Source organism: Trachinotus anak, unplaced genomic scaffold, assembly GCF_046630095.1.
Source record: "Trachinotus anak isolate AG129_WGS33_773 ecotype Australia unplaced genomic scaffold, CSIRO_AGI_Tana_v1 ptg000010l, whole genome shotgun sequence".
NCBI classification, from domain to species: domain Eukaryota; kingdom Metazoa; phylum Chordata; class Actinopteri; order Carangiformes; family Carangidae; genus Trachinotus; species Trachinotus anak.
Genome location: NW_027273861.1, coordinates 7,203,045 through 7,230,839, shown reverse-complemented (window position 1 = coordinate 7,230,839; position 27,795 = coordinate 7,203,045). Strand labels below are relative to the sequence as shown.

At 42.6% G+C, this 27,795-nt stretch overlaps 1 protein-coding gene and 1 long non-coding RNA gene across 6 annotated transcripts; one reads left to right on the top strand and one right to left on the bottom strand.

The window, feature by feature from the left end:
* Nucleotides 1-221: 221 nt before the first annotated feature.
* On the bottom strand, nt 222-27,722 carry btbd8 (BTB domain containing 8). 5 transcript variants are annotated; one of them, XM_071487250.1, is made up of 19 exons: nt 27,620-27,722; nt 26,607-26,725; nt 23,077-23,256; nt 21,124-21,251; nt 20,010-20,127; nt 18,169-18,258; nt 17,427-17,507; nt 17,164-17,260; nt 15,827-15,915; nt 14,650-14,752; nt 13,998-14,180; nt 13,743-13,913; nt 10,790-10,925; nt 9,767-9,828; nt 8,621-9,164; nt 7,435-7,522; nt 5,666-5,790; nt 3,611-5,575; nt 222-1,167 (listed from the first exon to the last, which is right to left on the bottom strand). In XM_071487250.1, the coding sequence occupies exons 2-19, from the start codon at nt 26,708-26,710 to the stop codon at nt 668-670; spliced, it is 4,764 nt and encodes a 1,587-aa protein (XP_071343351.1). In that variant the 5' UTR covers nt 26,711-26,725; nt 27,620-27,722; the 3' UTR covers nt 222-667. The 5 variants fall into 5 exon arrangements, with proteins under 5 accessions (XP_071343351.1, XP_071343350.1, XP_071343348.1 ...); XM_071487249.1 differs by having other exon boundaries at nt 27,495-27,690; XM_071487247.1 differs by having other exon boundaries at nt 27,368-27,689.
* Nucleotides 15,975-19,821, top strand: LOC139626769 (uncharacterized). The gene is made up of 3 exons (XR_011692415.1): nt 15,975-16,334; nt 17,136-17,287; nt 19,737-19,821. It is a non-coding gene; the product is annotated as an uncharacterized lncRNA (long non-coding RNA).
* Nucleotides 27,723-27,795: the final 73 nt, after the last annotated feature.

Genomic DNA, 27,795 nt, shown 5'->3' with positions numbered 1-27,795 from the left:
TGTTTTTGTGATTAAACGTCTCTTGTTTCTTAAATATCCGTTTTTGCTGTACACACCTGTAAGCAAATGTTAATGTGAATGTATGTTATTTATGGGATTTTCCTGCAGAGCAAGAGGTAAAAAATAAATAAATTAATTAATTAAAAATAAAAGCTGAACCTAAATCAGGATAAAATATGTCTGTGTTCCCCAGACAAATATTTCAAGACAGTGCTGAACAATTTTTTTTTTTTTTTTCAGAAACACAAATCTTTATTTTCAATATGACACTAAATGCAAGCTATTAGGCCAATATTATTTCTCTTTAAGAAACTCCAGTCAACCATATTATCAGAAGACTTTCATGAGAAAGACATGATTTTTGTTTAACTCTCATTCTTTTCTAGGGCTTTTGAAGCAACACCAATTAAACAGTCAAACATACAAAAATATCAGCATGCATGACAGCCCGTTTGTGTTAAGAAACAGTCCACTGAGAGCATGATGAGGAATGCAAATAAACTGCTGCAAAGTCCAGACTTCCGCAGAGTCCAGAATAGAGGACATGTCATGAAGGGAAAGACAGAATATGATTATAAATTATAATAAATTAAGACAAAGTTGTTGTGAATATGTTCAAGGTTCAAAGAGAGGGTGTCAACTGTCCAGCAGGCTCTCCTCTGTGCAGTCAGTGATGTGTTTCCAGTTCCACAATGGTCCACTCCCCCTGCGGAGATGCAGCGTCTTCTGGGGAGAAGCTGGTCACAGTGATGCTGGTGGAGGAGTCCTCCATGGGTGAGATGAGCTCCGCCCAGCGTTTGAAGGTCTCCTTCTCTGGGGACAGGAAAGCCTGCGAGTCCAGGCAGTCACGCGATAGGGACAGTGTCTGCTTGATAAGGTACTGGGCCAGGTTGAGCTCCTCAGGCACAGGGTTTATGACTCCCAGACTGGACTCGTGGTCTGAGAGGAGCTGCCTGAGCAGGCTCCAGTCCCGCTCTGCAAAGTAACTGCTTTTGTCATCGTCTCCTCTTTGCTTTTCTTCTTCAGCTTGCAGTTTAACATTCCTGTCCTTGTCCAAGCAGTGCTCAAAGGCTTCTCCCACATCCATCTCGTAAATGGGAGAGAGGGCTTTGGATGGTCGACGGTCATGTGTGCAGGTTTGATCCAATCTGTCACAACCATTGTCCCCTAAAAACAATTGACAATACTGCAAAATGACAAACTGATTCACTGCTCCACAGTTCCTTTTTTCATCATTTCATTTCTGAGACTAGTCACTGCCTACTACAATAAAACAGCAATTACTGAAAGTTTACCCTTAATGCAACTGTGTCCTTTAAAATATATTCCATAGTGAAGTCAGGTGAGGACAGCACAGTGGGGAAGCAGTGGATTGGTCAGTGGTCACATTATGGTCAGTTAAATAGCCACAACATTACCAATACGAATTTTAAAATTAATTAGTTTGAAATCAACAACCACTTCAAATATGGACGTCAAGGGTGGACAGTTGCCTTAAAGGTAATGCACAGAGGAATGCTTTTCTGAATGCATCTCTTTATCCACCTGTTCAAACAAAGTAAGCCATGCATTGCCGGCACCAGTGAACTTTGCATTTGTTGTTGAGTAACAGTGATATGTTTTTAGATTTACGTGCAGGTCTTTGAACGAGCAGAACTAATGAACAGACTAAAGTACTGTAAAAACGACCTAAATGCAAGCAACAGTGCTTTACCTAGAAGCACAAAAGATGGCACACCACCAAGTTTTATTTGACATTCTTTTCTATTTTCAGCGATTTCAAAATGGCAAAGGATGAAGTAACTGATCCCTGTTTGGTGCTGAAAAGAAAATGATTTACATGTTTGCACTGGGATAGACCCTCAGTAATGGTGCAGCAGGATTTTTTTTTTTCTGAGCATGATAGTGAAAAAAGAGAGACATGGCAGAGCCGTTAACAGCTGCTCTAGAGACACATCACATACTGTACACAGGAGGCTACTGACACTACACAAAGCCTACTGAACAAAAGCTTATAGACAACAAAGCATAGTTTTCTTTAAAAGTGGACATCTATGTATCTAGAAACAAGTCTACTGGGTATGACAAAAGGTAATGGGACAATGAAAAAAAAAAACATACACAAAAATAATGGATGGCATAGCAGAATGACAAAATAACTTTAATAGTAGCATGCATGTGTGCAGTGCAAATAAAATATAATAAAATCAAAAACTCAGGAACAGGTACATTCTCAAATAGAAAAAGAAAAACAGCAAGGAGATGCAAGGGAAAAGTTTCCAAGTATAACACACTTTTTCGAGAAGCAGTGGCAGTTAAGTGTAGTCTACCTTATACAAACATCTTGTATTCCACCTTTATGTCAGGCAGTCACTTTCCAGAAATTTGAAATAAATTGTAACTTGGTTGTAATTTACCTTAACACAATTTCTAAAGGTGCTACATATAACATTTTAAAATAAACAAATCTTTTATAATGAATTGTGAGATGTTGATATAATTACTGTTAACAAAAAGGCCATCACTGAGAGGCCAGGCGGCGTCCAGTGAAGCTACACTGCATTTAACTTTGTGAACCACAAGGTCAAGATTTGTTTGTGCTTTATGGCACAAAGGAGCTTATGAAGCCAGAAGTTTGTGTTTCTCAAAATGGCAAAGGTGTAGTGAATGAAAAGGCAGACACAATTATCCTTTACAATAACGTAAAAGAAAAGGGAACAAGAGCAATAAAGAAGACACATACTGTCATAGCATCCTCTGAGACAGGAAGTGCCGGGATTTCTGGGAAATGTATTCTGAATTTTAAGAAACCCAAGCTTCAATCAATCAGTATCACAATCAGTGACATGACATAAAATTATCTCAACAATGGTCTAACTGTAAGAGTAATTACACCAACACCGTCACTGTTAATTTGGCAACGATATGTTGATGTTGAAATGTTATACAGAGCACCTTTAAATATGTCAAATTATCTATGGCTTAAAAAGGCCAGACTGTTCCACTGCATAAAAGAAATGACAAAAATAATCAAAAAATCTTATTTTTATGTACATAAAAGTGCATTGGTTTATCTATTTCACATGCCTTGTCACAAGGCAGATTCTTTTGGACAAATACAGCTCTATGATCAATCTTAGTGAAATGTACACTGCTTTCCCCTTTTTTTTATGTAAACTGAGTTACCAAGGCCTAAACGCCTCTGACTAAAGGTAGTTCAGTTGTTTAAAATGTACAGTTTAGTGTAATTGTTTTGATGAGGCCAATCTCCATCTTTAAAAAGGATATTGACGTTGCAAATTCAAATTTACGAGAGCTACACAATCCATGGGTTGAGATGAGAGCAAGCTTTAACTATGAAACTACGATGACCACTGATTTCATTTGAATTTGAACTTGTATTTATAACTAGTTACTAAACTAGTACACGCAATAATATCCTTTTTCCGAAGGAGGGATGGGTATATGTTGGGCATAGGTAAGGTCTAGGAATCAGAGCAGAGGAGAATGAATCTTGCAGGGGTAAACTCTACCTTCAACTAATGGACTTTGGGGAGATAAGATGGGACTGGATTTGGGGTCTAGGAAGGATCCGTAGATCATACATTACCTGCTGGAGATTGTGCAGCATGTACAGGAGAGTCCCCTGCCAACTGAGGCTCATTTAAGTCTAGATGTAAATCAGCTTTCTTGCTTTCTGAGGCATTGGTGTGATTTTTGCGCAGCCCTCCGTTGTATTGTTCAGTGTGCCGCAGATCCAGGTGGCAGGGGCGCTCCTGATGAGGGAGGTCTCTGGTGTCAGTGTCCACGGTGGGGGCGCTCGATCTCATTCCATCCGCCTGAATGTGATTACTCTCCTCCTGCACAGGCTCCTGGATCTCTGTAAGGAATACGGAGGATTTTTCTTCCTGCTCCTTGTCGTGTTTTTTGTGCTTCATACCTGCATTTTCAAGATGGCACGGCAGGTGGTTCTGTTGGTCACTGGAAGGGGCACGTTTAGACTGAAGAGCTGCAGAGTCAGACTCAAAAACATCACAGGGAGTCACAGCGTCGTCGGGCTGTTGGGGTGGAGTTTGGACACCACCCTCCTCTGAGCCCAACTCCTCACACTCGTCCACAGAGAGTAACACTGACCGACGGAAGTTAGATGTCTGCTGGTAGTCAGGCTGGTCATTCTCCTGGTCCACGCCATCATCATCAAACGCTAGGTTGACAATACCCTGAAAGTGTGGCGAGGGCTCCGTTGGTGGCAGTGGAACCTGGCCTGGAATCACCTCAACTTCTGACCTCTCATCTTCTGTCTCCTCTTCATTGTCCTCATCCTCATCCTCCTCAGAAGAGAACAGCTGGTGGTCTGGGACGCTTTTCACCGTCACAGTGGTCTCAACCTCTGAGTGCTCCTCCTCTACATGAACCTCATCCCTTTGCAACCAGGAACGAGGGCGTCGTCTTATTCCCTCCTCTTCGCTGGTAGTCTCTCCCTCTTTCCCACGCAGCCGCACCTCCACTCTCAACCCGGCCCCACCTTCGTACATCTTTAACTCTTCTGGGGTGCTTGTGTCACTGCTGCTGCGACCCAAAAAGTCATGACACCGCATGGTGCCACACTTGGAAACACCTCGGTCGTTGGAACAGTCATCATCTTGCGAGCCTCCGGCGTCGTAGTCCTCTGAGCGGGGCTTGATGTCGTCGGAGGAGGTGGTGTGTGTGCTGCCAGTCTCAGATTCTGGGCTGACCTGATGGTGGATGCCGCTCCAGGAGTCCTCTAAGGGGGTGTGAGTGCTTCCCATGCTGCAGGGAGTGTCTATGGGGAGTTCAGTGTCTTTCTGGGAATTTGGTGAGCTGACCTCGTGAACTTGCCCCGCGCTGATGTGAGCAGGGATGACACTGCTTGGAGACTGTTTCACTTTACTCCCTTCAGTCTGTTTGCAAGCGCTTGCATTAGCAGATTTAACAGGAGGGACATCTTTAGCTGCTGGTGTAACACTGGAGTCTTCTCCTCCACCATTAGTGTTTGCTGACTGTATCTCAGTCGTCTGAAGACTCTGCTTGGGGCTTGAGTCTAGTTGAAGGCTGAGCAAATCCCCTCCTCCCTGGCTTGCTGACTGTGTAGTGTGTGCTGCAGGCTGGTCAGAGGGTGCTAGCTCTATACTACCTTTATGCGCTGCAGCATGAGCAGTGTTTTCAGTTGGACCCGGCTCAGTTTTACAGTCTGAATGTTTACTATTCACTGCCTCTTTTCCTTTAGTTCCTGATTTCTTGGTGGCAGCGGTAGAGGTTTTGGACGCTCCTCCAGATTTTGGTGAAGATTTCTCTGTAGATAATTCAGCAGTACTTTTTGGCTTTGGTCCAGACTTGGCAGATACAACTGAAGATTGTTTGGAGGGGGCCGAAGTGGCTGGTTTTGCTTGTTTAGCACTGGATTTAGTTGAGGCTCCAGTAGCTGAAACAGGTTTTGTGATCTTTTTAGGAGTTTCACTGGCTGCTTTGTGTGTCGTTGAGGATTTCATCCCTTCCTTGCCGTCTTCTTTCCTGGGTGAGGCTGGCTTTTTCATAGAGGATCCATGCTTGGAGACTAAATCAAAGACAGAACAGAACATAACATTAAGACTTTTCCTGAGCACACGGATAGATATTTGAGTTAAGCAGATGTTGAGCATCTCACCATGATGGTCTGGTGTGCCTCTTCCCTTGGTGTCTGTTCTTGCTGCTGTCACTGCAGTAGGTGCTTTCTCAGCTGCACCAGTCTTGACTTTGCCACTTTCTCTCACACTTGACTTATTGGTAGGACTGTGATTGGTGAAACAGACAGAGAGCCATAAAACAACAATGTGACCACAACAACCTAATTAATGAATACCTCTGGCCCACATCGTCATAAAAATATTTATGAGGAGCTGCGGCGAAAGTAAATGATGAATTAATATTTAACACCAGTGGGGGGCAGCAAAGTCTTTTCTCCCATTTTGTCAAGGGCAAGGCTCTGAGACATGAGCTGATTATCAATGCAAAGAATTTCAAGTTGTCACTTGTGTCCTTGTGAAGGATACTCTAGATACTCTTCCCTGGTTTTTAACTAAGTCTGACCTCAGAAACACAAGAACAGAAAGCATGTTTTCACAGTTTGAGATTTGCTGTGTGCTCAAGGTCAACAGATTCATCTACCTTAGACATTGTAGCTTATAATATTAAAAGTAATGTTGAAATCCTAAATTTGGGTTAGAGGGAAGGTAAATGCCAGCTTCTCTCCCAGCAGGCCGACATTTTTTTGAATGAATTATACAGCTAACTACAGCGGGCTGGAACACACAAATCCAGAAAAATACAGTTTGGATACCTGCATTTACCTGCAGAATCTGTTTCAATATAAAGTTACAACCAAAATACGTTTTATTAGCCTATCAGCTATTTATTGTCTAACTCACATGGTTGCTTTCCAGGGAGTCTGATAAATATTAATGTATTCCCAGGACAGATGGAGTTTGGATGATGCCAATTGTGAAATGGATATTTTTAACATCTTTGAAGGACAGATAAGAGGCTTGTCAGAAAATGCTACACAGCTGCTTTTATCCTCCTGTCAGCCACATGTGGCCTAAAAAACACAACTAGGTGACACTCTGCTGAAGCATCGCTCTTATTTCCCCACAGTTACATTACTGAACATACAGTTTCATTTATGTTAGTTTTATTTCCTATGACCTGAATGCTTTAAGCTCTCTCTCATTGTGTTGGGTATGCTGGCAATTCGATTCATATTGCAACTTTCAACCAGGAGTAAAATATTTTTCACAATTAGTGCAGATAAACTGAAACAGAAACGGTCAGCTCTTCTTTAGACCTTGGTTTCTGATGGTTTTTCTAAGCCCAAAGCTCCCTATCCTTTCTATGAGTTCTTATAGGTCACATTTTGTCATTTTTGCTGTCATTTCAACAAAACCTTTTCCACTGCCCCTTGTACTTAGGACTATGTATGGCCAACATATGACATATAGATACTTGCAGAATGGCAGACAGAGTCATAGTGGTAAACAAAACAGAGTTCATCTATGTCAGAATGAGAAATATCTCAAGTAGGTTATTTATGTTCTGAGTATTGTCTATTTGCTGCTGTTTGATCCTCTTTCATTAATGTTAGATTGTGTAGAATAAATTGTTAACAACCAAAATGCTTGCTGGATTCTTGATTTGCTCCTTGAACCCTTGAAGACAGTCTCTCACAATTTAACTTGAGTCAAAAATTTCTCAGGTGTTGAGCAGTAGAATGGAAGTTAAGATGGATCCACCCAAAGGGAACGTCCAAGGGGAAGTTGACATGCGTATGGATTAGATGGATTAGAGTCTTTAAACATTACACCAAGCATTTGATTGAACACAAAAGAAACCATGAGAGATCACACTGATAAGCACCATGATGCTGGGAGTAAAGCTCACCTGTTGGTTTTTGCTGTATCTGATTTCTGAGGAGGTTTTGTCAGGGGGGACTTGGCCACTGCCTTGGCCTGGTGTTTGGGCTTTGCACCTAAAACACAGAAAATGAACCACATGCACAGCTGTTGTAAATACAGCAGACACTTTTGAGAACAATTAACCAAGACTAAACATAAGTCCCAGACACATAACCCTCGATTTACTGAAGGACAAACCAAAAAAGAGTAGCATAGGGCTGGTTTCAAAAATTTTTGATATCAGTACTGACACCAATACCATGACCTTTACAATGATTCTTAACAATCCATTTTTTGTTAAGGTACAAATTTAAACATTAAGATACAATTTTTAGTTATACTTAGTTTTATTTTTAAGCTCAAACATGTTTGTGTAAATAAACAGCCAATCACCAGCATTATCAGATCTTGATCCACGCATGCTCCATGCTTATTGGCTCACCAACGCTGATGAGATTTACTCATTTACCCGTTAGATATTAAAATTTGGTGTCAAATGACAAGGTGTTTTTTCTTCCTCTGATAGTACCAAACCACCTTGGTTGGTTCATAAAGTAAGTTCGATACCCAGCCCTCGGTCAGCAGGTATCCATAACGCACTGCGTATGAACTCACATCACAGACGACTTTCAGGGCGGGGCACAGGGATGCATGCTGCGCTTGTACCAGCAGGACAGACAGCTGAGGCCCACTTAAGCCGTGAACACTGCTATGAGATAGGATTACTCCTCCTCCCCAAAACCAACCTCACCACTAAAGTTCAAAGTGATCAGTCACACCCCCCCCATGTGACAGCTGTATAGGGCTTTGACCTCTGCTGTTAGTTTGATGCCAGCAGGCTACAGACGACAGCCTCATGTGCTCTGTTTCCTGATGAACCAACATTCATACATGACTCTGCCCTTGTCTTCCACATAATCCCTCTTGGCCACAGCACAACATTCATCATACTAATTAGTATGACTTGTTTAAGTGAGCTCATTCCAATCAATCATGGTGATACGGCAATAAAGTATTGAATCTTGAATCAAGCCTGCAGGTCCTGTCACATTTCAGCTCCACTATTAGGCCTAGACTTGGCGACACTTCAGCTTGGCTGCAGTGATCTACTACACTGTAATTGGTGTCTGTCTGGGTGAGGAAACGTAAAGAAGTCAATAAAGAGTGTAAACCTGGAATGGAGTGGGTGTCGTTGCGAGGGCTACTGGCGCCGTTCTCTGGCGAGGTGCTGCCTGATGTGGATGAAGCAATGGGCTGAGCTTGGGTGGTGCCAGCAGTGCTGTCAGCCTTTCCCGCCGAGCTCTTCTGAGCCTTCGTTGCTGCCGCTTGTCTCGTAGATGTGCAGCTCGGCGGGGAGGTTTTAGGCCTTGCACCTGGGTTTGGCTTCTTTTCTTGCTCTTTAGCCCCATGAGAGCTTCTGGTGCCATTGGCACTGGCTACATCACGTCTGGTCCCTGCAGCTCCAGTGCCATTGACAACTGGTGTAGCAGCTGACGCTGTCTTTCCTTTTGCGGCTGCACTCCGATCTCCTGGCTTCTTCACAGACTTTGCCTTGGATGTGTGACTGTCTCCTGGTTTGTTAGCTGTCCCCAGTCCATCAGACTTCATGGCTGATGTAGCACTACGGGAGGAAGAAGTTGTGTATTCAGACACCCTCTGGGTCCTTTGCACAGGAGGACTCTCAGGTGCAGATGAAGGGCATTTTACAGCCCTTTGCTGCAAGAAAAACAAAAAGATCACATTAGTCACATGACTTGATTAATCAGCAAATAATGTGAGTTTTTGTAAATCGACTAAACAAATCAGAGACTCCAGATTGTCTTTTAGTGTCAGTGGAACAATTACATCTGTGAATTTCATCTTACAGGTTTAAAGATTCGGCACAAAAAGCCTAGAGAGACACAAAGCTCCTGTTCTGACTCCATCAAACCTCTTCCTGAGAGATTTGTAGCAGCTCCACTGCTCTCAGCCACTCATGCCTCACATGTTGGCAATCCCTATCTGGATCACCTCAGCCAGGCTTATCTTAGTTGTACATCTGTTTAGAGAGGCCCTGCTGTTCATTTCATACCAGCTCTCTCTTTTCTGCAAGGGTGCGGCATTTATGACATATGGCATCTGCTGGCCATGACCTGTAATCACTGACAGGGATTACACAATCTTACATGGATTTCTCTGAGCTGAGACACATTCATAAGTTCACATCTCCATCTAAGTCAAAGTTCTGAATAACAAATAACATGGTTTCAGAGTTGTTTCCTGTTTTTGGTCCAAAAATAAAACTTTAAATAAAAAACCAAATTGTTGAATAAAATTACCTGTGAGCTTGTGAATACTGGCTTTTTAGCAAGTCGTCTATTGTCTCCTTTATCAATAGCATCTGTAAAAACAGAATAAAAGCAAGATAAAAATCACTGAGAAGTCAGTTACTATCTTGCCTGTAAAAAAACAGATTAATCAAATCCGTGCTAAACACGGATGAAAATTTTTATTCACGACGCCGCCTGGGTCCTTCATTATCTGAGCTAGAGGAACCATTTGTTTCATTCACAAATTCCCGTTTCCACACCCTGTGTTTACTCTTTGACCATAAGGACATTTAAGGCATTAAATCAATACACTGATAAGTCGGCCATGTCTGGTAAGCACTACCTCAACTAAAGCACAGCCATTTCTATACTTCATCTATAAACAATTTCAGAGCCTAATGATTTGTCTTATTTAAGCAAAAACAGTCAGTAAAATTTTTCAAAAGTGCATTTGTTATGGCTGCATGATACCTGGAATCCCATTACACTGCCAAGAAATGTACCAGCAATAGGTGCACACTGATACCAGCTGAATAAATTATTCATACAGTGCATTTCAACACATTACTCGCCCAACAGTGAGGAAGCAGCATATTATTTGTTTTTATGGATGCTTCTAATCATGTGCAGCTCCACAAAGACACGAAAACAGCCTTTCACTTCCACCCATTAAAAACAAGCATGGCGCATTTATCATGTTAGCCCCAGACAGTTAAAAAGGTAGCTCAGCAATAAGGAAAAATGTGTAAGAACAGCACTGACCCAACAATAAAGGGGTTTGGTAGTGGCCGGGCAACTGTGTATAGAGAAGCCATTAAGTGTTAAATCAGCCAACAGCATATGTTCCTAGGGCTTTGGTTCACCTCTAATGATGCAGAGCTACGGCTTCAGTGCGAGGCTGGGTTAGGGAGGGAAAAAAAAAAAACTCATGCATCCACACACACACACACACACACACACACACGGACTCACTGCAGCGTGAATATCCTGTGTGTGACTGGAAAGAAAGAGCTTATAAATATCCTTCCTTACCTGCTAGTATCCTCTCTCTGTGTTTGGACGACAGAGTCTCCCATCCCTGCGTGTGGCGGACCGCGTAAAAGGTCTGAAGCAGGAAGGTCCACAGCCGTCCACGTAGCGTACAAATCTCTTGTCTGAACGGCTGGTGCTAACACAGAGGAGAGAGAGGGTGAGGAGAAGAATGGAAAGGGGTGCGCTACAGCGCAAGCGAATCAGCAGCTGCTTGAAGGACCTTTCACCATGGCAACAAATTCCCCTCCCTCCTCCCACCCTCCCTTTCTCTGCCCCTCCCTCCCCCTCTGCCGCTGTTGCAGAATCCACTTGAGCTCCCCTGAGCGAAATCAGTGATGTCAGCGACTGATGCCCATACTCCTGTTTCCATGCCTGATTATAAAAACAGGGCTGGAAGGTAGGGAGGAGCAATCCACCTCCTCCACTGTACGAACCACGCACACCCCTCTCCAGCAGAGACACAGGCAGATTAGTGACGGCCACTGGCACACGTCACAGTCTCCCTCAGCCTAATCCATTCTGCCATACTGTATGGTATTTACAGAGGGTATGTGCTTTAACTCGTGCAGCCAGGTCACTTTCCCCTGGAAGTCAGCTCACAAGCTTAACATGCCTGCTCACACTACAGTCTTTTCTTCTTTTAGTCTGTATTCTCTCAACAGAATAGTGACTGATTAGACTTAAAACCAATCTTGATCATATCTTACAATGTATGTAAGATATGATATTTTAAGGATGTAGGAAGGCTGTACTGTACTTTCTTTAAAAATGTGTTGCTTTCATTATTTAAAGCTTCATTTCTTAAAACTGCATGGCAGTGTGTGTTTTTGCAAAAAATACTCAAACTGCAGAAAATCGTGCAGTTATGGGCGACTATATGCAACAACATGAATACAAAAGCAACAACATGAATACAAATCAAGGCACAATGGAAGTGAGCAGCAGTCCATCTATACCATAATTATAACAATAAATATGCAAATGAAAAGTTATGAAAAAAGTACAACAATATGAAAATATAAATACATTGAAAAAACATTGCTCTTTAAGCGACAATAATCAGTTATCTAGCAATAACGTTTCACTTACTTTTCACATTCGTGTTGTTGCGTTCATATTTGTGTTGTAGCGTTTGTATTTGAATTGTAGATTTTGTGTTTGTGTTGTAGCTTGTGCATTGCATTGACCTGTCTGGGCCACCATAGTTGTATTTGGTGGCGTGATGTGTATTTGCAGCACATGTGTTGTATCAAACTGATGAAGATGTTTTCTATTTGCATGTGTTTTCTTAAGCTGCAGTGTGTTGAGTTCTCAGGGCCACCGTAGATTTGGATCTGGATACACTTACATTATACAATATATTACATTGTCCATGTTGATTGTTGAAGTTAAACGTCACTCAGTATGATTCACTGATGTGTTTTCATTTTTGTGTCAACAGTGTTGGTCCATAGCACAGAGCAGTTAGATTTATCAGCCTTTGGCCACACAGACTAGCCACAATATTTATTTGTTGATTTTGGTATGGGATCTGTTGACAGTAAGAAAACTATGGAGGGTAAAGCAACTTATCCTCATGAAGATGGTATCTACATTGAAAATTAAAGTTGGAGGAACTCTGGCACTTAAAATAACCGACTTACTATAGAAATGGCAGCCTTTTCTTATGAACAGTCATGACTGCTACAAGTCAAATTTTGATGAAACTTGAAAGGACGATGTTCTTGTTACTTGTGGCCCACAGGGTGGCTGCATGTTTTATATCATTTTGTGTCGTGGTGTTAATTTTAGAAAGATGTAAGAAGCTGTTTAATTTAAGTGTAGAGGGTGTGAATGATATCTTTTTAAGCCAATACTAATACAACTTTTTTTTACATTTGTACAGTTTCTGTAGACAATCAAGATTTTTCTAAAGATGCCTGGTGCTAATGCAGGAACAAAAATTTGACAACTAAACTTGTATTAAATACCGCTGCAGCTAACATCTCATCTCACTGCACTGCAGGACTGAGTGGTTCAGGAGATCCCCACTGCCATCAGACTGTTCAACAGCTCAGCCAAAGGCAGAAGATAATGACCTATAAATCTAAACTGCATATATGACAACTATTGGACAATTGAATTTCCTTAGGGGATGAATAAAGTCTATCTATCTTACCTTACCTTACCTATCTTATCTATCTATCTATACTTGAATATTGATAGTTCAATGTATGGTTGAAAATACTGTTTATGTCCAGAAATAAATACCTGCATTTGAGCATTAATGGAAATTGAATGGGACTTCACATGTCTTGAATAACAACAGGATTAAAAAAAAAAAAAAAAAAAAACATACATCAAGGTCCATGCAGTTATTTGGTCAGTACCTGAGAATGACTTGTATTGTTCTAACTAAATAAACTAGACTAAATGGGAAATCTTTTAATAGCACTACATAGATGAGATGTGAACACAGCTTAATGGTCACAGTATGATGTGTACTGAAGAGACAGAGGCCCTGTTCAGACCTGGCATTAATGTCTGTTTCAAGTGATCTGATCACAAGTGGACAGCTCAAAGTACAGGTGTGAGGACACATCTGAGATCCAATCAGAGGTGGTCTGGGCCACACTGAAGGACCGCCTCCTCTACTGACGTCTTCTGCCACAGTTATTAGTCCAGGCACAGTTTCATCATGAACCAAAAATATTTTACTACTTCTAATGACTGGAAACTTATTTCAGTGTAGAGCTGTCCGCAGTGCAGTGATTCGCTCAACCCTCCCTCTCTCTCTCTCTCTCTCTCTCTCTCTCTCTAAACACATTAACAACAGACCCGACTGGCTAAAAGTTTATTTATTTGCATATAGAGTGGGGAAATAACGTCTGATCACAAGTGCTCGCTGGAGACTCATATTAATGCCAGGTCTGAACAGGGCCACAGTCAGTAATGAGAATCTGCTTCATTTCACCTCCTCTTGTCTTTGCCCTCTCTGCTCCAGGAGAGTGTCTTCCTCCATGTCATCCCCACACATGTAGTTCACAGCAGCAAAAAGATCACAGCAGTTGTCCACAGTCACACCTTCCCTGATGGCTGAACACAGCTTCTTCAACAATGTGGGCTCTCGGGTAAATTCTTCCCTCTGTAACCGAGTCAGACACTTTGAACACCATAGAAACTCGTGCTGAAGGAGGATGCATTAGCACAGCTGCAGCGCCGGCCTTACCCTGCGAAGGTCCTGGAAAGCCTGAGTGCGGGAGACTCTGGGAAGGTGCTGGACAATGACACGCAGGCTCTCCTCCTGTAACTCTGTTGCGAGACTCCTCACCTGTTGAGCCCACTTGACTTCTGGGAGGCTGCCAAGCAGCTGCTCCGTACCGCAGAGCATGGTTATTGCATTCTGCACAGTCTGAATGGAAACATCTATTAGCTAAAGACACTTTTTGAGTGAGGAGTCAGATGAATCACACAGTTATTTCTGGCTGGGAGCTGTTGGTCAGTGAGGGATTCCCCAAATTGTGTAACAGCTCTTGGCCAGCTCTGAACCTCGGTACTTGCCAAGAGAGAACAATAGTACACTTGTCTTGCTTTACTCACAGAATGAGCTCCACCTCTTCTGTAGTGATGAAAGACAGACTCAAGACTCAAGACTCAATTATCAATTACAAGCCCGAATCACTCCCCATCTGTCCACATGCACATCATATTCCTGAATTAGCCTGTCTTTAATAACTGAGAATTTAATAAAGGTCATCTTTGATTAGATCATGTTTGAATTTCCTTCCTGTGGAAAACACTGCAGAATGGGTTGATGATAATTGTGCAATTACATGAGTACAGTATGGCTGACGACTTGGGGGGGGGGGGGGGGCACTCACCATGTTTTCTGTTACTGCAGTTAGACAGACTCTGTGGAGCTCAGGGGGCAAGAGGGAAAAGTTTCTCTCACACCAAGTCTTCACAAAATGTTCAGCAACCCACCTGTAAAAAAAAAAAAAAAAAAAAAATACACAGAATAACATGACAGTTCAGTTTCTGAGCATTTGATCGTTTTTCCCAGTTAAGACTCAGACAAAATGCTGGCAGACTTTTCTATGTCTCTGCAGTTTAACCTTGAGGAGTCTCAGCCTCTGAGGCTCCACGCAGGGAACAACAGAACAAGTGAGGATGAGAAGGTCAGTAACACACCGCTGCTCCGAGTAGCGCAGCTTGGTTCACCGTCATACTTGCGTGACTCATCAGACTCAGCAGAGACAACACGACAACATGGCACCCCCCCCCCCCCCCCCCCCCCCCCCCCCCCCCCCCCCACCACCACCACCACACTTCAAATCAGAACCATCTCACAGCCTTGCTCACCACATCCTATCCCCCTGACCTACATTCACACACTTCTTGCCTGCTCACTGCAGTGGAGCACAGAGAGCTTGCAGTACTGTCAGTGATGCATTTTGTGTGCACACAAATGAATTCAAAGGAATGTGATGAAAGGTGTGCAGCGTACGAAGACATATTCTGAGCATACAGATTTCCACTTAAATCTGATCCAAGTGCACAATCAAGCTTCTCAGTGCAATGCAATGTACAAGTGTCTATAAAATGTCTTTTTCTATGCAGCAATCTTCAGGGATGCCTCAACCTTGAAGAATGACTTCACTTGAAAACTGAAAAAGTGCATTTCATTTAAATATTGATCACATTGTACTGAATAGCACAGTATTCTGAATCACATTAAAGCAACTGCATTATAACCCCAACCCTTGGCCACTTACCACATAAGTATGCTGGTTACCTAGCAACAAGATGTTGATGTAACTTACAGTGGCACGAGTGACGACAGGTTAGAATGTTGATTTTTTTTTCCAAATTACACGGGTCATTTTTAAGGTTAAGCGTGACAAAAATGATTAATTAAAATCTGGTGATGTTTCTAAATATTTATGTACACAGTGAATGAGTTTTTATGCTCCACAGCCTTTCAAGGATTTACAAAAAAACTGTGGGAGTCTTGTTAAATGGGAGCTATTTGTGGAAATACAAATCGCAGGTACTCACCTCTTACATAGCATGTGGAGGCTTTGAAGGCCTAAGGCGTGTGTGAGGGACAGGCACTCGAGAACCGTTCTCTGAACTCCATCAACTGGCTGAAAACACGTGGAGAAAAGAAAAGCAAACAATGCATTTAACTTCACACAGTGGTTTGTGATGCCCATGGGACTGTAAAATGGTAATGTAGGAGGAAACTCCAATGTTGACACTGAGCTGCAGGCAAAGTACAAAATCAACAAGTGGAAAGCAAAAGGAATGGCACAGGGATTTGTTGGTTTTTGGTGCAATGTTGACACTTTTGAGTCAGATTTACTTAAGACTTTTTTGTGCTGTTTTTTTCAGGAGCATGTGTGATGCTTTCTGCCCTGAACACGGGCTGTACTTATCAAACAGACACGGCAGACTGGAGTACATATTCTGCTGGATTTACAAAAGGTCAAACAATATTCAGCCATCAGTTTTGCAAGGAAAACTCTCTGCCTTTGAAAACCAGGCTGTGGCTGCATTTACCTCGGTATTTTAACATCCTTCTCTCTCTCCACCGGTTACAGCGGCTTGTGCATTTTCTGTTTGTCTTTGATTTGAGTAATTATATCGTTCTACATCACTTTCATTCCCCTGATGTCATTAATGCTTGATAATGTATTAATAAACAGATTATTATATCATAATTCCATGAGTACAATTTTGAATATTAACAGTTTTTCTCAAGTGGAACTGAAGCACATCCAAAATATTTTTTTCAAATCATAATTTAATTTTTGAGCTTAGTGATGACTGTAATGAGCCACTGTCAGATAAATCAGGAGCTACGTACACGAAGAGAACAGCAACAAACCCAGTGAAGACCACAGCACACATTTGTGCAACGCCATATTCTGAGTAACTCTGACCCTTTGCCTTCTGTGTTTAACAAATCAAACACTTCCTATTAACAGGTGATGCATTAGACTTTGTTTCAAGCACATGTTTCTACTTCACAAACTCAGCTGCAACTACACACAAGTTTCAGATAATTCATGCTCAGGTTTAAGCAGGCACACTCATTTGTGAAAAGAGCCTTGATTTAAAGATTTGTACATTTAAAGTGAGTTTTGTTTTTACATTTATTAAGTACAATTTGAAGGTGAAAGACATGGTGTCATTCCAAAGATCAAATTTTACTGAAATTTGAAAAACAGTGTGAATACTGAGAATAACTTTATATTTTATCATAATTGTGCAGCAAAAAAATCTGCACATATGAAACTTTGACACATGAATATAGTACAGTACATGTTGAGAGCTAATAATCGTATGATATCCATCCATTAAGGCATTAAAGTTACTTCTGCAGAGCTGACCTTGGGGAAGAAGCGGCAGTAGTCTCGGGTCAGAACCATCTCCACTACATCCTTCAGTCCCTCCAGACCCAACATGTCTGCTGCCAGCACCACCTGACTGTGGGACACGGGACACCAAATGCAGGTCAGTTTGTTTTCTGGGCCTGCGTTCTACTTCTGGACACACACACACACACACACACACACACACACACACACAGACACACAGACACACACACAGACACACACAGACACACACAGACACACACAGACACACACAGTACCTGGCACTGGCTCCAGCGGGCAGATCCACAATGGCACCATACATGTACTGGAGCAAGATCTCCATCTCATCTGGCCCTAAGCTGAAAAGGTTAAAACAGTCTGTTTACAAGCCACATTTGACAGGTTTATATACAGAACTGAGTGCAGGTGAATTTTATCTATATTGTGTGTTTTTCTGTAAGGGCTGGAAACACTACAGAGATTGCTGTAAAGAAAATCCAGTCCACGTGACTGCAGCCTAAGGGCCACTTCACAGGTTTTCCCTCACATGTCAACGCAGCCACTCTCCGTTCTGACAGCCTCGTCTTTCCCCGTTACCCTCAGATCAGTAAAACTGAGCCGAGAGACACGTCTCTCCCCGGAGGAAATAAAATGGGCTTCATTTGCCTCTGCCGCTCTGACAAGTGACTGCGGGTGGTAGTGGGGGGTGGTGGGTGGTGGTGGAGGCTGTGCAGCAGGCAGTGGATGAGTAGACATGTATGTGCATCCTTGTTTGGTAGAAATCTGAGCGAGGCATTTGAGATTCCACTGGCAGTGGGTGCCTCTGTGTGTTTGGGTATGTGGAGTGGTATTGTGAGTGAAACTTCATACTGTATAGAGCCACCTCTGCTGCGAGCCATGAATATTTAATGCAGTATATGCAGTAGTTCAGCTGTATTGTTGTAGTGCAGAAGTGTAAGAGGAGGAATATTTCTGATCCCCGTGGCCTGCTGCTGGATGATGCCGATGCACTGGTCTTACCCTTGCAGAGTGATGCACTGTCTGGAGCTCTCCATCCAACTCCCGCTCAGCATGGCTCGGAAGTACTGAGACCGTGCACACAGGATTGCCCTAGAAACCCAATAAAGCAGGCAGTTGCATGTCAGATCCACCCACTGCTTTAATATTTCACATCATCTGGCGGGCCAGAGTGTACTTAAGTGGCTTTGAAGTGACGAGCAGGAGAACAAAAAATTATATGTTTATGTTCTCTAGTCTCTGGAGAATGAGAATTTTATTCTCCATGGCCTGATAGTACTATCAATGTTATGGAAATACAATGCTACTATGGTGATTAGAGCACTTAATAAGCCGAACTGAAGGACAAGTCTGGTGATAATCTATATTTTATAATGTCAACAAAAGCCGTAGTGAAATGATCCTAATAACAAGTACTGTTGTGTATAAAGCCTGATATCGTTTTCCGCTGTGCCACAGAGCCCTATTGTTTTCCAAAAACTATTAAAAGCACATCACTGACCCACACTGTTGTGCTGCGTGACATGTTCCTTCATTTTTATGAGCATCGCCGCTAATCCAAATGTGGATTAATATACAGCTAAAAATAGTTCCCAACCATCACAACAACAAAAGACACTTTTGCAAATAATGAAAGTTCTGGAAAAGGCAACATTCAAAATAAACCATGATACAATAACCAAATAAAAAATAATAAATCTTCCCTCACAATATTGGCATTATATTAAATTCATTGCTAAGCCGTACTTGTTGATGTATTCCTTTCTTAGTAAAATGAAGAGTTAAAAGTTATGAGCAGCATCCTGCTACCAGCAAATGTTTCCCCTTTGGAACAAGGAGGAACACGTTGTACGGTTTTCTCCTGTCCTGGATTACTGTGACTTCCTGTACCTGCATACAACAGGGTCACTGCTGCGTGGGCTTGATCCCATCTGCCATTCATCTCTATGTTACATTTGAAATGTCAAATCACAAATGCATCACTGTAATTTATATGCATCAACTAGGCAGACAGCACTGAAAATACAGGTGAAAATTCACACATACCTTTCCATCTTTAAAGCTATCCTCAGTAACCTTCCTGTCTGCCTCTGTAAAATGCTCCCTCCAGTTTCAAACAGCTTTCAGCTTTATTCCACAGATCATCAAGATGAAATTATTTTGTGTCTGAACATTGCAAAAAAGCACTTCTGTCATACCTGGAATAACTTAATTTCATCTGGGCATTCAAACACTATATTTGGAACATGCTTCATGAAGAATGTATGACTTGTTTGTAATGCCTCTTCTTATGTCCTGTGTTATTGTGCTATATTATATATATAAATGTTGTTGTTGTTGTTTTTTTTCCTTTACTTTCATTCTGACCATGTCTTTTTTGTAAAAAGGGATATTGTATCTCCAGAGATTGAACTAGATAAAATAGAGTAAAGCAGATGTGTGGGCGTCAGGGCGGAGAGGCCCTGGTTCAGCCTCTGGGTGAGAACTGCAGCAGCTAACACTGAGCTGTCATACACATCACTGCTGCAGAGCAACACAAAACTCACCCAGCTTCTTCTCTCTCTCACAAGATTTAGCTCCTGGGCTGCTCCCCTGAGCACAAGCTGGGAGAAACCTGTCTCCATGGTAACCAGCTGCTACTACTACCTCTGCAACTGGCATGAGTCAATAGCAGATGTGCAACCTCAACAATGTTTTACATCTGGTAAACGTGGCTGCGATGTACTGACGTGAACGTGTTTTCACTGCGTCTGTCACCTGCGATGAACAAAAATCAGACTGTGCTTCTGGATTACCAGCCGTACGGATACAGAGGGCTGGGACGCCACCATAGATCGCTGTACCTGTGGCAGGAGAAGATCTGCTCCGCAACTTGGATGGTGATGTCACACTGCTCTCCCCTCTGGTACAGATCCAGCAAGTCAGCTCCAAGGCCAGAGGCCGGTTCAAGAACAACAGCATCTGGGCCCAAGGAAGGTCGGGAAGGAGAGAGTGATGAAGAGAGAAGCTTTAAGTTTACATTATTCTGTGGCTAGAAAAAAGTAAGCAACCCCCTTGGTAGTATCTGCATTTATGTATAAATTTGTCTTCAAATATTGATCAGATCTTCATGAACAAACACGTTCTATTCTAACTAATAACGCATGAATCACATCAAGTACATAATTCAAGTTGGAAATGACTACAGGGTGCTCAAAGAGTTTAGAAACCCGTCAGTCCATGGTTGGACAGTAAATGGTAAATCTACCACAGAATGACTTCAAAGACAGTCCACCTCCTGGAGTGGCCCAGTCAGAACCCAGAACCTTTACTGAGGTGAGATGCAGTGGAACCACCTGAAGAGAGACACTCATGTCAGACATCCTAAGCACCTGGCTGAGATGAACCAGCTCTGTACGGAAGAATGGTCCATAATTCCTCCTGAATGTTGTGCAGTTCTGATCTGCAGCTACAGAAAGCACTTCTTTGAGGTTATTGCTGCCAAAGCAGGTTAAACCAGTTACTAAATCCAAGGGTTCACTTACTTTTTTCCACAGGCACTGTGGATGTTTAATGGGTGTGCTCAATAAAGACAAGAAAAGCTTAACTGTTTGAGTGTTATTATCTTAAGCACATTGCATTTGTCTTGAGAAACCAGGTCATTCTAAAGGGTTCATGTACTTTCTGGCTGCTGTATAAAGGTTTTTGTGTGTGTGAGAAGCAGAGGCAGCTATCATTGCGCTGCTTTACTAAAAATACTGTAAATACTTTGTTAAAACCAAGCTAAATTTTTGAATTATCCATAGTATGTCCATGCTTCGATTAGCAGTAACGACAACAGAGATCCAAATGCGATTAGCTCTTAAATGGATTATGGCTGAGATAACATGATGTGAGGAGAGGGGAGGGAGGAGGGCAGTTGGACAGTCACATTACCGAGAATAAACCCTGCACAGAAAAGCACATCGATGTGTTTACCTGAGTCAGTGGAGCTATGAGGATCCGCCGGGTCGGGAACAGACAGAGTTCGCTCCGGCAGGAAGCCCTCCTCCAGGTCTGGCATTATTTCAGCTGAGCGCATGCTCTGGTCTGCGGTGTACACTTGCCTGCAGGGGGGAGACTCTGCAGGTTAATTAAAACTAGGCCTTTCACACCTATTAAAATTACCATCTCATCTGCTGCAGTGTGACTTCAGTGACACAGTAGCTCAGCCACAGCCTGAAGGCTGTGGACTAGGCAGGATTTTCTGTTTTTATAGTGAAGCATTTTACAAAGTGACCGGAAACCTTATAACATTATTCTGTATCAGAGGCAAACTGTTATCACACTAACATCCTAACGACGACTGAAGCATGCTGGAGCTCTGTGGCCTGTTCTGCCAGGAGCTATTGTTGCTCACTCTCCCTCCATCCATTTTTGAATTGTTTCCTTGGTCATTGTCAAAGTGAGCAGGGCAACACAAACATCCTTTTTCCAGCAGCTTCCTCCAGAAACAAGAGAATCCTCTAATGCTGTCAGGCCAGCTGGGTGATGTAATCCATCCACTGAGTCCTAGGTCCCCTCCCAGACAGTTGTGTCTAGAACACGTCTGAGGGGAGCCAGCCCGGATAACAACTAAAATGTGTCTGTAAAATCTTGTACTGAAATTAAATTTAACACCCTGGTGGTTTAAGGATTAAAGATCAGGTCCACATTTTTTTAAATCCGTCTTAAAACCAAACTCACGTGCCCATATGAAATTCAAAAACTCTTTCAATATAAATATGTCCACTTGGCTACTGCTTTAAGACAAACTTCAAAAATCACAACAGAACCACAACACTTCTGGACACCTGAAGTTCAGGCAGGGGGTTGTGTGTCATTCTCCATCGCCCTCTCCACCTGCTTACTGTCATCCCCCTGCTGGTGCTATGTAATAAACGCCCCCACAAAAATATAAAAACATTGTGCAAAGAAACAGTGTTAAGTTTGGCATACGTTGCTAATAATAGAAAAAAAGTCAAGTCAAGTTTATAATCCTCAAACTATGGAATAGAAAAAAAGTTATTTTGGTCTTGGTACCAACAATCAGGAGACATATTGGCACCTTTACTTGTCTAACACAAATGAACAGTAGGTCTTAACCAGTTTAATCTTGTATCACTGAACTGAACCAGATACTGAAACAGGACTATCATCTTTAAAAGTGTCATAATTAATAGATTATTTTAGTCATACTCAAGTCTCTTTGAACGCCAAGGGACAACTAACAGCAGTACAGCAGGGAGAATGTCCCTCCTGTGGTGTCACTCTTGCTCTGTGGTGTCATTTTCTAACTTATTGCAGCAGTGGTGAGAAATAAAACAGTCTAACATACAGTGTCTGAAATCATCAGGTCCTGTGGTAAAAGATTCAACATGGATCCATTTCTTCAACGCCAAAGACCAATAATTCATTTAGATAACAATGTTACGGTTTCCATGTGTTAAAGGAAGCTGCAAAAAACAAACTTTTTAAATCAGTGCAGCCAAAATAGGTTGACTGCTAATCCTAATTATAAATTGTTAATGAGACACAGACACAAATCAGCGGATCAAAGACTCGTGCACACCAAGAGACCACACACTAAAGCCTTGACAACAAATGAAAATATTATGTGCAATTTATTATTGAATAGATGCAGCATTTGCAATGCTCCTTGAAACAAAAATGCAAACACCAGTAAACCCTGCAGATTAAAGATGGTGTGCTTGGCGCCCTCTGTCAGAGGGAAGGTGAAACTGCAACACTTAGACAGAAGGATAAAAGATGTCCTTTAACATCCCCTACTACAAAGCAGATGTAGAGTTACAGCATTAAGGAGGTGAAGGAGCAGTTGTCCAAATCCCAAAAATAAAAAACAAATATATTCTGTAATCATCAAATTAGCAATCAGGTGAACTCACTGCCTACCTGAGGAAATCTCTCAGCCCGGACAGCTCATAGCCGGGCAGGTGGATGATGGCTGGATCTTTGTGCGTCTGTCTGTGAATGAGATGAGGAGCTCTGGCCAACAGTACGGCTCTGTGTGCTCGGAGTGAGCCCGAGGCAGCGCACAGAGACACATCAGCTTCCAGCTCCTCCTGCAGCAACCTGAGGAAACACATTACGACGCTTAATCAGGGGTAATTCCCCCAAAATCCCTTTCTACTAATGGATTAAAGAAAGAAAAAACACACAAACCATCAGTGTGAATAAATTACCACTGACTCTGCTTGGAGCCGAGTTGGCAAAATGCTCATATTATTAATATATTTAAGCCAACATAGATAAAATATATTTAAAAGCCGTCTTAACGAACCTGTAGGATTCAAAGATTAATCGGATGGCCTATTTTTACACTTCACAATAACACAAGCACAGTCCTGAGGCAGTCCATTTCTTCCTCCCCATCATTATCTCCCGTCCTGCCTCGGTGACTGATCTGGGTGACCCAGAAATCAGTCAGCTCAGGGCCAGTTGGCCAGTATGAGTTCAAACGCTGCCTGGTGCTGTGTCCATTTCAGTAACCCTCTGATGAGAAGTGCCCGAAGGCAACAAGGAGACCCGAACCCGATGAACTGCTCAAATCCACGTGAGCTCCTTTACTGTCCACTTCCACTCCCCAGTGAATACACTGCAGCTTTACTCCGTTTTATTTTCCAAATCCACCTAGCCTGTTATCTGAGGAAAAACCTCACCCTTATACCGCTTAGAGAATTATTATGCTTCTAAAAAAACAGGCATAAACTTGCTTTTGGTCAAATATGGGGATATGGTATCTTCATAATGGTTCTCTTCTATAAAATAGTGAACTAGAGCAAGGTCATCACTGACAAAATAGTTTACTGCCAAGAACTTTTCAGCTATTCTACTAATTTGTATCTGTGCTGAAAAACATTTCAGCGTGACATTAAACCACTTATCAATAAACATGTCAGGCAGGCCTTGCTAGTTGCTGAAAGCCTGTACATATAGCGTACATATACACTCGCTGGCCACTTCATTAGGTACACCTCGTTCAACTGCTTGTTCACGCAAATATCCTATCAGCCAATCACATGGCAGCAATTCAAAGCATTTAGGCATGAAGACATGGTCAAGACGACCTGCTGAAGTTCAAACCGAGCGTCAGAATGAGGAAGAAAGGTGATTTAAGTGACTTTGAACGTGGCATGGCTGTTGGTGCCAGACAGGCTGGTCTGAGTATTTCAGGAACTTCTGATCTACAGGGATTTTCCCGCACAACCATCTCTAGGGTTTACAGAGAAAATATCCAGTGAGCAGCAGTTCTCTGGGCAAAAATGCCTTGTTGATGTCAGAGGTCAGAAGAGAATGGCCACACTGCTTCAAGCTGATAGGAAGGCAACAGTAACTCAAATAACCACTCGTTACAAACAAGGTTTGCAGAAGAGCATCTCTGAATGCACAACACGTCGAACCTTGAAGCAGATGGGCTGCAGCAACTGATGACCACACCGGGTGCCTCTCCTGTCAGCTAAAAACAGGAAACAGAGGCTACCGTTTACAGGGGCTCAACAAAACTGGACTATAGAAGATTGCAAAAACGTTGCCTGGTCTGATGAGTCTTGATTTCTGCTGCGACATTCGGATGGTTGGGTCAGAATTTGGCTTAAACAACATGAAAGCATGGCTCCATCCTGCCTTGTACCAAGGGTTCAGGCTGGTGGTGGTGGTGTAATGGTGTGGGGGATATTTTCTTGGCACACTTTGGGCCCCTTAGTACCAACTGAGCATCATTTAAACACCACAGCCTACTTGAGTAATGTTGCTGACCTTGTCCATCCCTTTATGACCACAGTGTACCATCTTCTGATGCTGCTTCCAGCAGGATAACGCACCATGTCACAAAGTTCAGATCTTCTCAGACTGGTTTCTTGAACATGACAGTGAGTTCACTGTACTCAAATGGCCTCCACAGTCAGCAGACCTCAGTCCAATAGAGCACCTTTGGGATGTGGTGGAACGGGAGATCGCATCGTGGATGTGCAGCCGACAGATCTGCAGCTACAGCAATATGGACCAAAATCTCTGAGGAATGTTTCCAGCACCTTGTTGAATCTATGCCACGAAGAATTAAGGCAGTTGTGAAGGCAAAAGGGGTTCAACCCAGTACAAGCAAGGTGTACCTAATAAAGTGGCCAGTGAGTGTATTTGTTTCTCTAAAAGAACAACATCCTGTAAATACTCTGTTCACATCCGCACAGAATCAACTGTTAAAGCTGAGTGAAAGTATATTCCTGACCATGGAAAAAGAAGTTTGACCAAAAAAAAGTATTAACTGAAGAGTAAGAGACTTCACCACCTTAGGTTTAAGTAATAAAAATGCTAATAAAAGTAAGAGTTGTATTACAAGTAGTAAACAGTAGTTAATTAAAACTAAAAGGAGGAAGAATTTGAGACACAGTTAAAAGAGTACGATTTATTACCATACAGGAGGAGATTAAGAAGATCAGAAAGAAGAAATCAAAATCAAAGCAGAAGTTGAGATATCTTGACTTTTAGTCCCAAGTATTCATAGAGCTCAAAAGATATATTTGCCATAACGCTACTTGATAATTGTCTTTCAGTTGTTCATCTCTGCCAGATAAATCTGAATGTGTTTTAAACTCAGTGTATGAAGTTTGTAATGCAGGCCATGGAGTCTCCAAGCCCAAAGCGAGATAACAGGGTTTTTTTCCCCCCAAAACTTTGGAAAGCTTCCTTCAGCAAGACAGAGGACATTATAAAACTGTTTTCACTGGAGGATTCGTACTCCTTGTGACAAATAAACTAAACCTCATGTGTAAAATTAGAGGAATGCCCCTTTAAATGCTTAAAAGGGAACTTTCAGTGCAGATATACAAGTGTCCTTTCATCCTCATGTTTTTAGGCGGATTGTCAATTATGCACATGAAAAAAACTTCAGCAGAAACACTGGGAATTACTAAAAAGTCTTGAACTTTCACAACAAAGATTTTACACCAGGCTGAGGTGGACAAAGTACAATGGAAATAGACTTAGTGAACAATAGCACCAGATGAAAACATCACATCCGTGTGGATCTATGAGGAAACTGTAAAGTCTAAAAATTAATATATGAATTTAAAATTTAAAAAACACATTTCCATCATGTTTTCTGCAGTGTTTTCCACTGTTCCTCTCCTTCAGCAGTGGTTTAATGGCACCTGACTGGAAAATCAGTCGAAGCAGTTGAGGGAAACGCACATTAGTGCACATTTTCTTTTGCAGATTTTCTGGAAACTCTGTAAAAAATTTGCACATCATTCAGATGGAAACCTGGCCAGCGACTGGGTGATGTCAGGCTATTTAAGTGTCTTTAAGAGAAACTGCAGAAGCAGCAAGAGCAGCCCTGCATTTCTTTGACTCCAGTGGGAAATCTTCAGTACTTGGGTCTTTCTGACACTTTTTTGCAGTTCAGCACGTACTGTCCATCGCCTTACCTGTTAAGGTCTGCAGACAACGCAGACGACAGACATCTCCTCAGCTGGTCTTTGTATTTGCGCTCTTTGGCCTGGGACTCTCTTGCAGCCTCAGTGGTAATCATGGTTTATTATGTTGCCTAAGACAGAGATAAGACAGAGACTTCAGCCTGTGAATCAGTTGCACACCTCCAGCAGACAACAACTAGATACCATCGACTGGCATGCAGGGGAGACGTGGAGGAAACAGGTCGTCTAAACACCTGCATAAATTGTGACAAAGATACCAGCTGGTATTGCTCTACAGTCAGTTACCATATTAAGGTGCTGGAATACAACAAGCCACATCTGACTAACTTTTACACCTCACTGTCTTTGTAATCACAGGCTGTTACCCTCCCCGGCTCCTGCGGGTGACTTCGCGGTTCGCTCTGCTGCAATGAGCGACACCGTCCACACACACCGACTTCCGCTTACCCGCCATTGCAAACCAGAGAGGCGCTGTTTCACCGTTTTCAACAAAATCAATGGAAATGGGAGATTGAACGCCACAAACACAAAGTCGGAAACTGTTACGTGACCAAGAAAATGAATCAACCGCATGATTAACACAACATCGGCTCCAGTAACAGTTAAAGGCCGACCGGCCTTCGCCTCCAGGAGAAAACAACCCCGGCAGCATCACCGAGAATCACCGTTTGACGAGAAGTTTCATGTATTCTCAAGCAGCCTTCGCCCCAAATAAAACACACTCAGCCGCACTCACACTCACACACACATACCTACGCTGGCATAAGTGTTTGCTCATCAGCTGACACGGTCCTTGCTGTAAGATTCACTCATCTTCCGCGGCTAGCATTGCTAGCGCTAGCTAACATGAGCCACCGTTAGTAGTTTATTTCCCCGAACCTTAAACCATGAACGCCTGGTGACACGTAGACCTGCAGCAGCTAATTTCAGCCGATAACTGTCCACTAGTTTGGGGCTCGGTCACAGGCATTAGGTGTCTTTCTGCTGAAGGCTGACCCACTGACCGATGTTGTTGACATCACTGCTGCACGCTGTTCACCGCCCGCTACGACACGGTGCGAAAAACCGAGCAGGAGAGGACAAGTCGTCACGGCCCGGAAGCTGCGGCACATGCGCAGTTCAAGTGAAGGGGGGGCCATGCCCTTGAATGTTGCATTTACGAGCTCCTCCTGACCTCGTA

Bases quoted from the DNA above. Each gene is read 5' to 3' on its own strand.
- btbd8 (XM_071487250.1), bottom strand. From the start codon at position 26,710: ATGATTACCACTGAGGCTGCAAGAGAGTCCCAGGCCAAAGAGCGCAAA. The intron at 14,181-14,649 runs GTGAGTGCCCCC...GTTTCCATTCAG, and splicing joins CTGCAGTAACAGAAAACATG to ACTGTGCAGAATGCAATAAC. The intron at 1,168-3,610 runs GTAATGTATGAT...AATTGTTTTTAG, and splicing joins TGCTGCACAATCTCCAGCAG to GGGACAATGGTTGTGACAGA.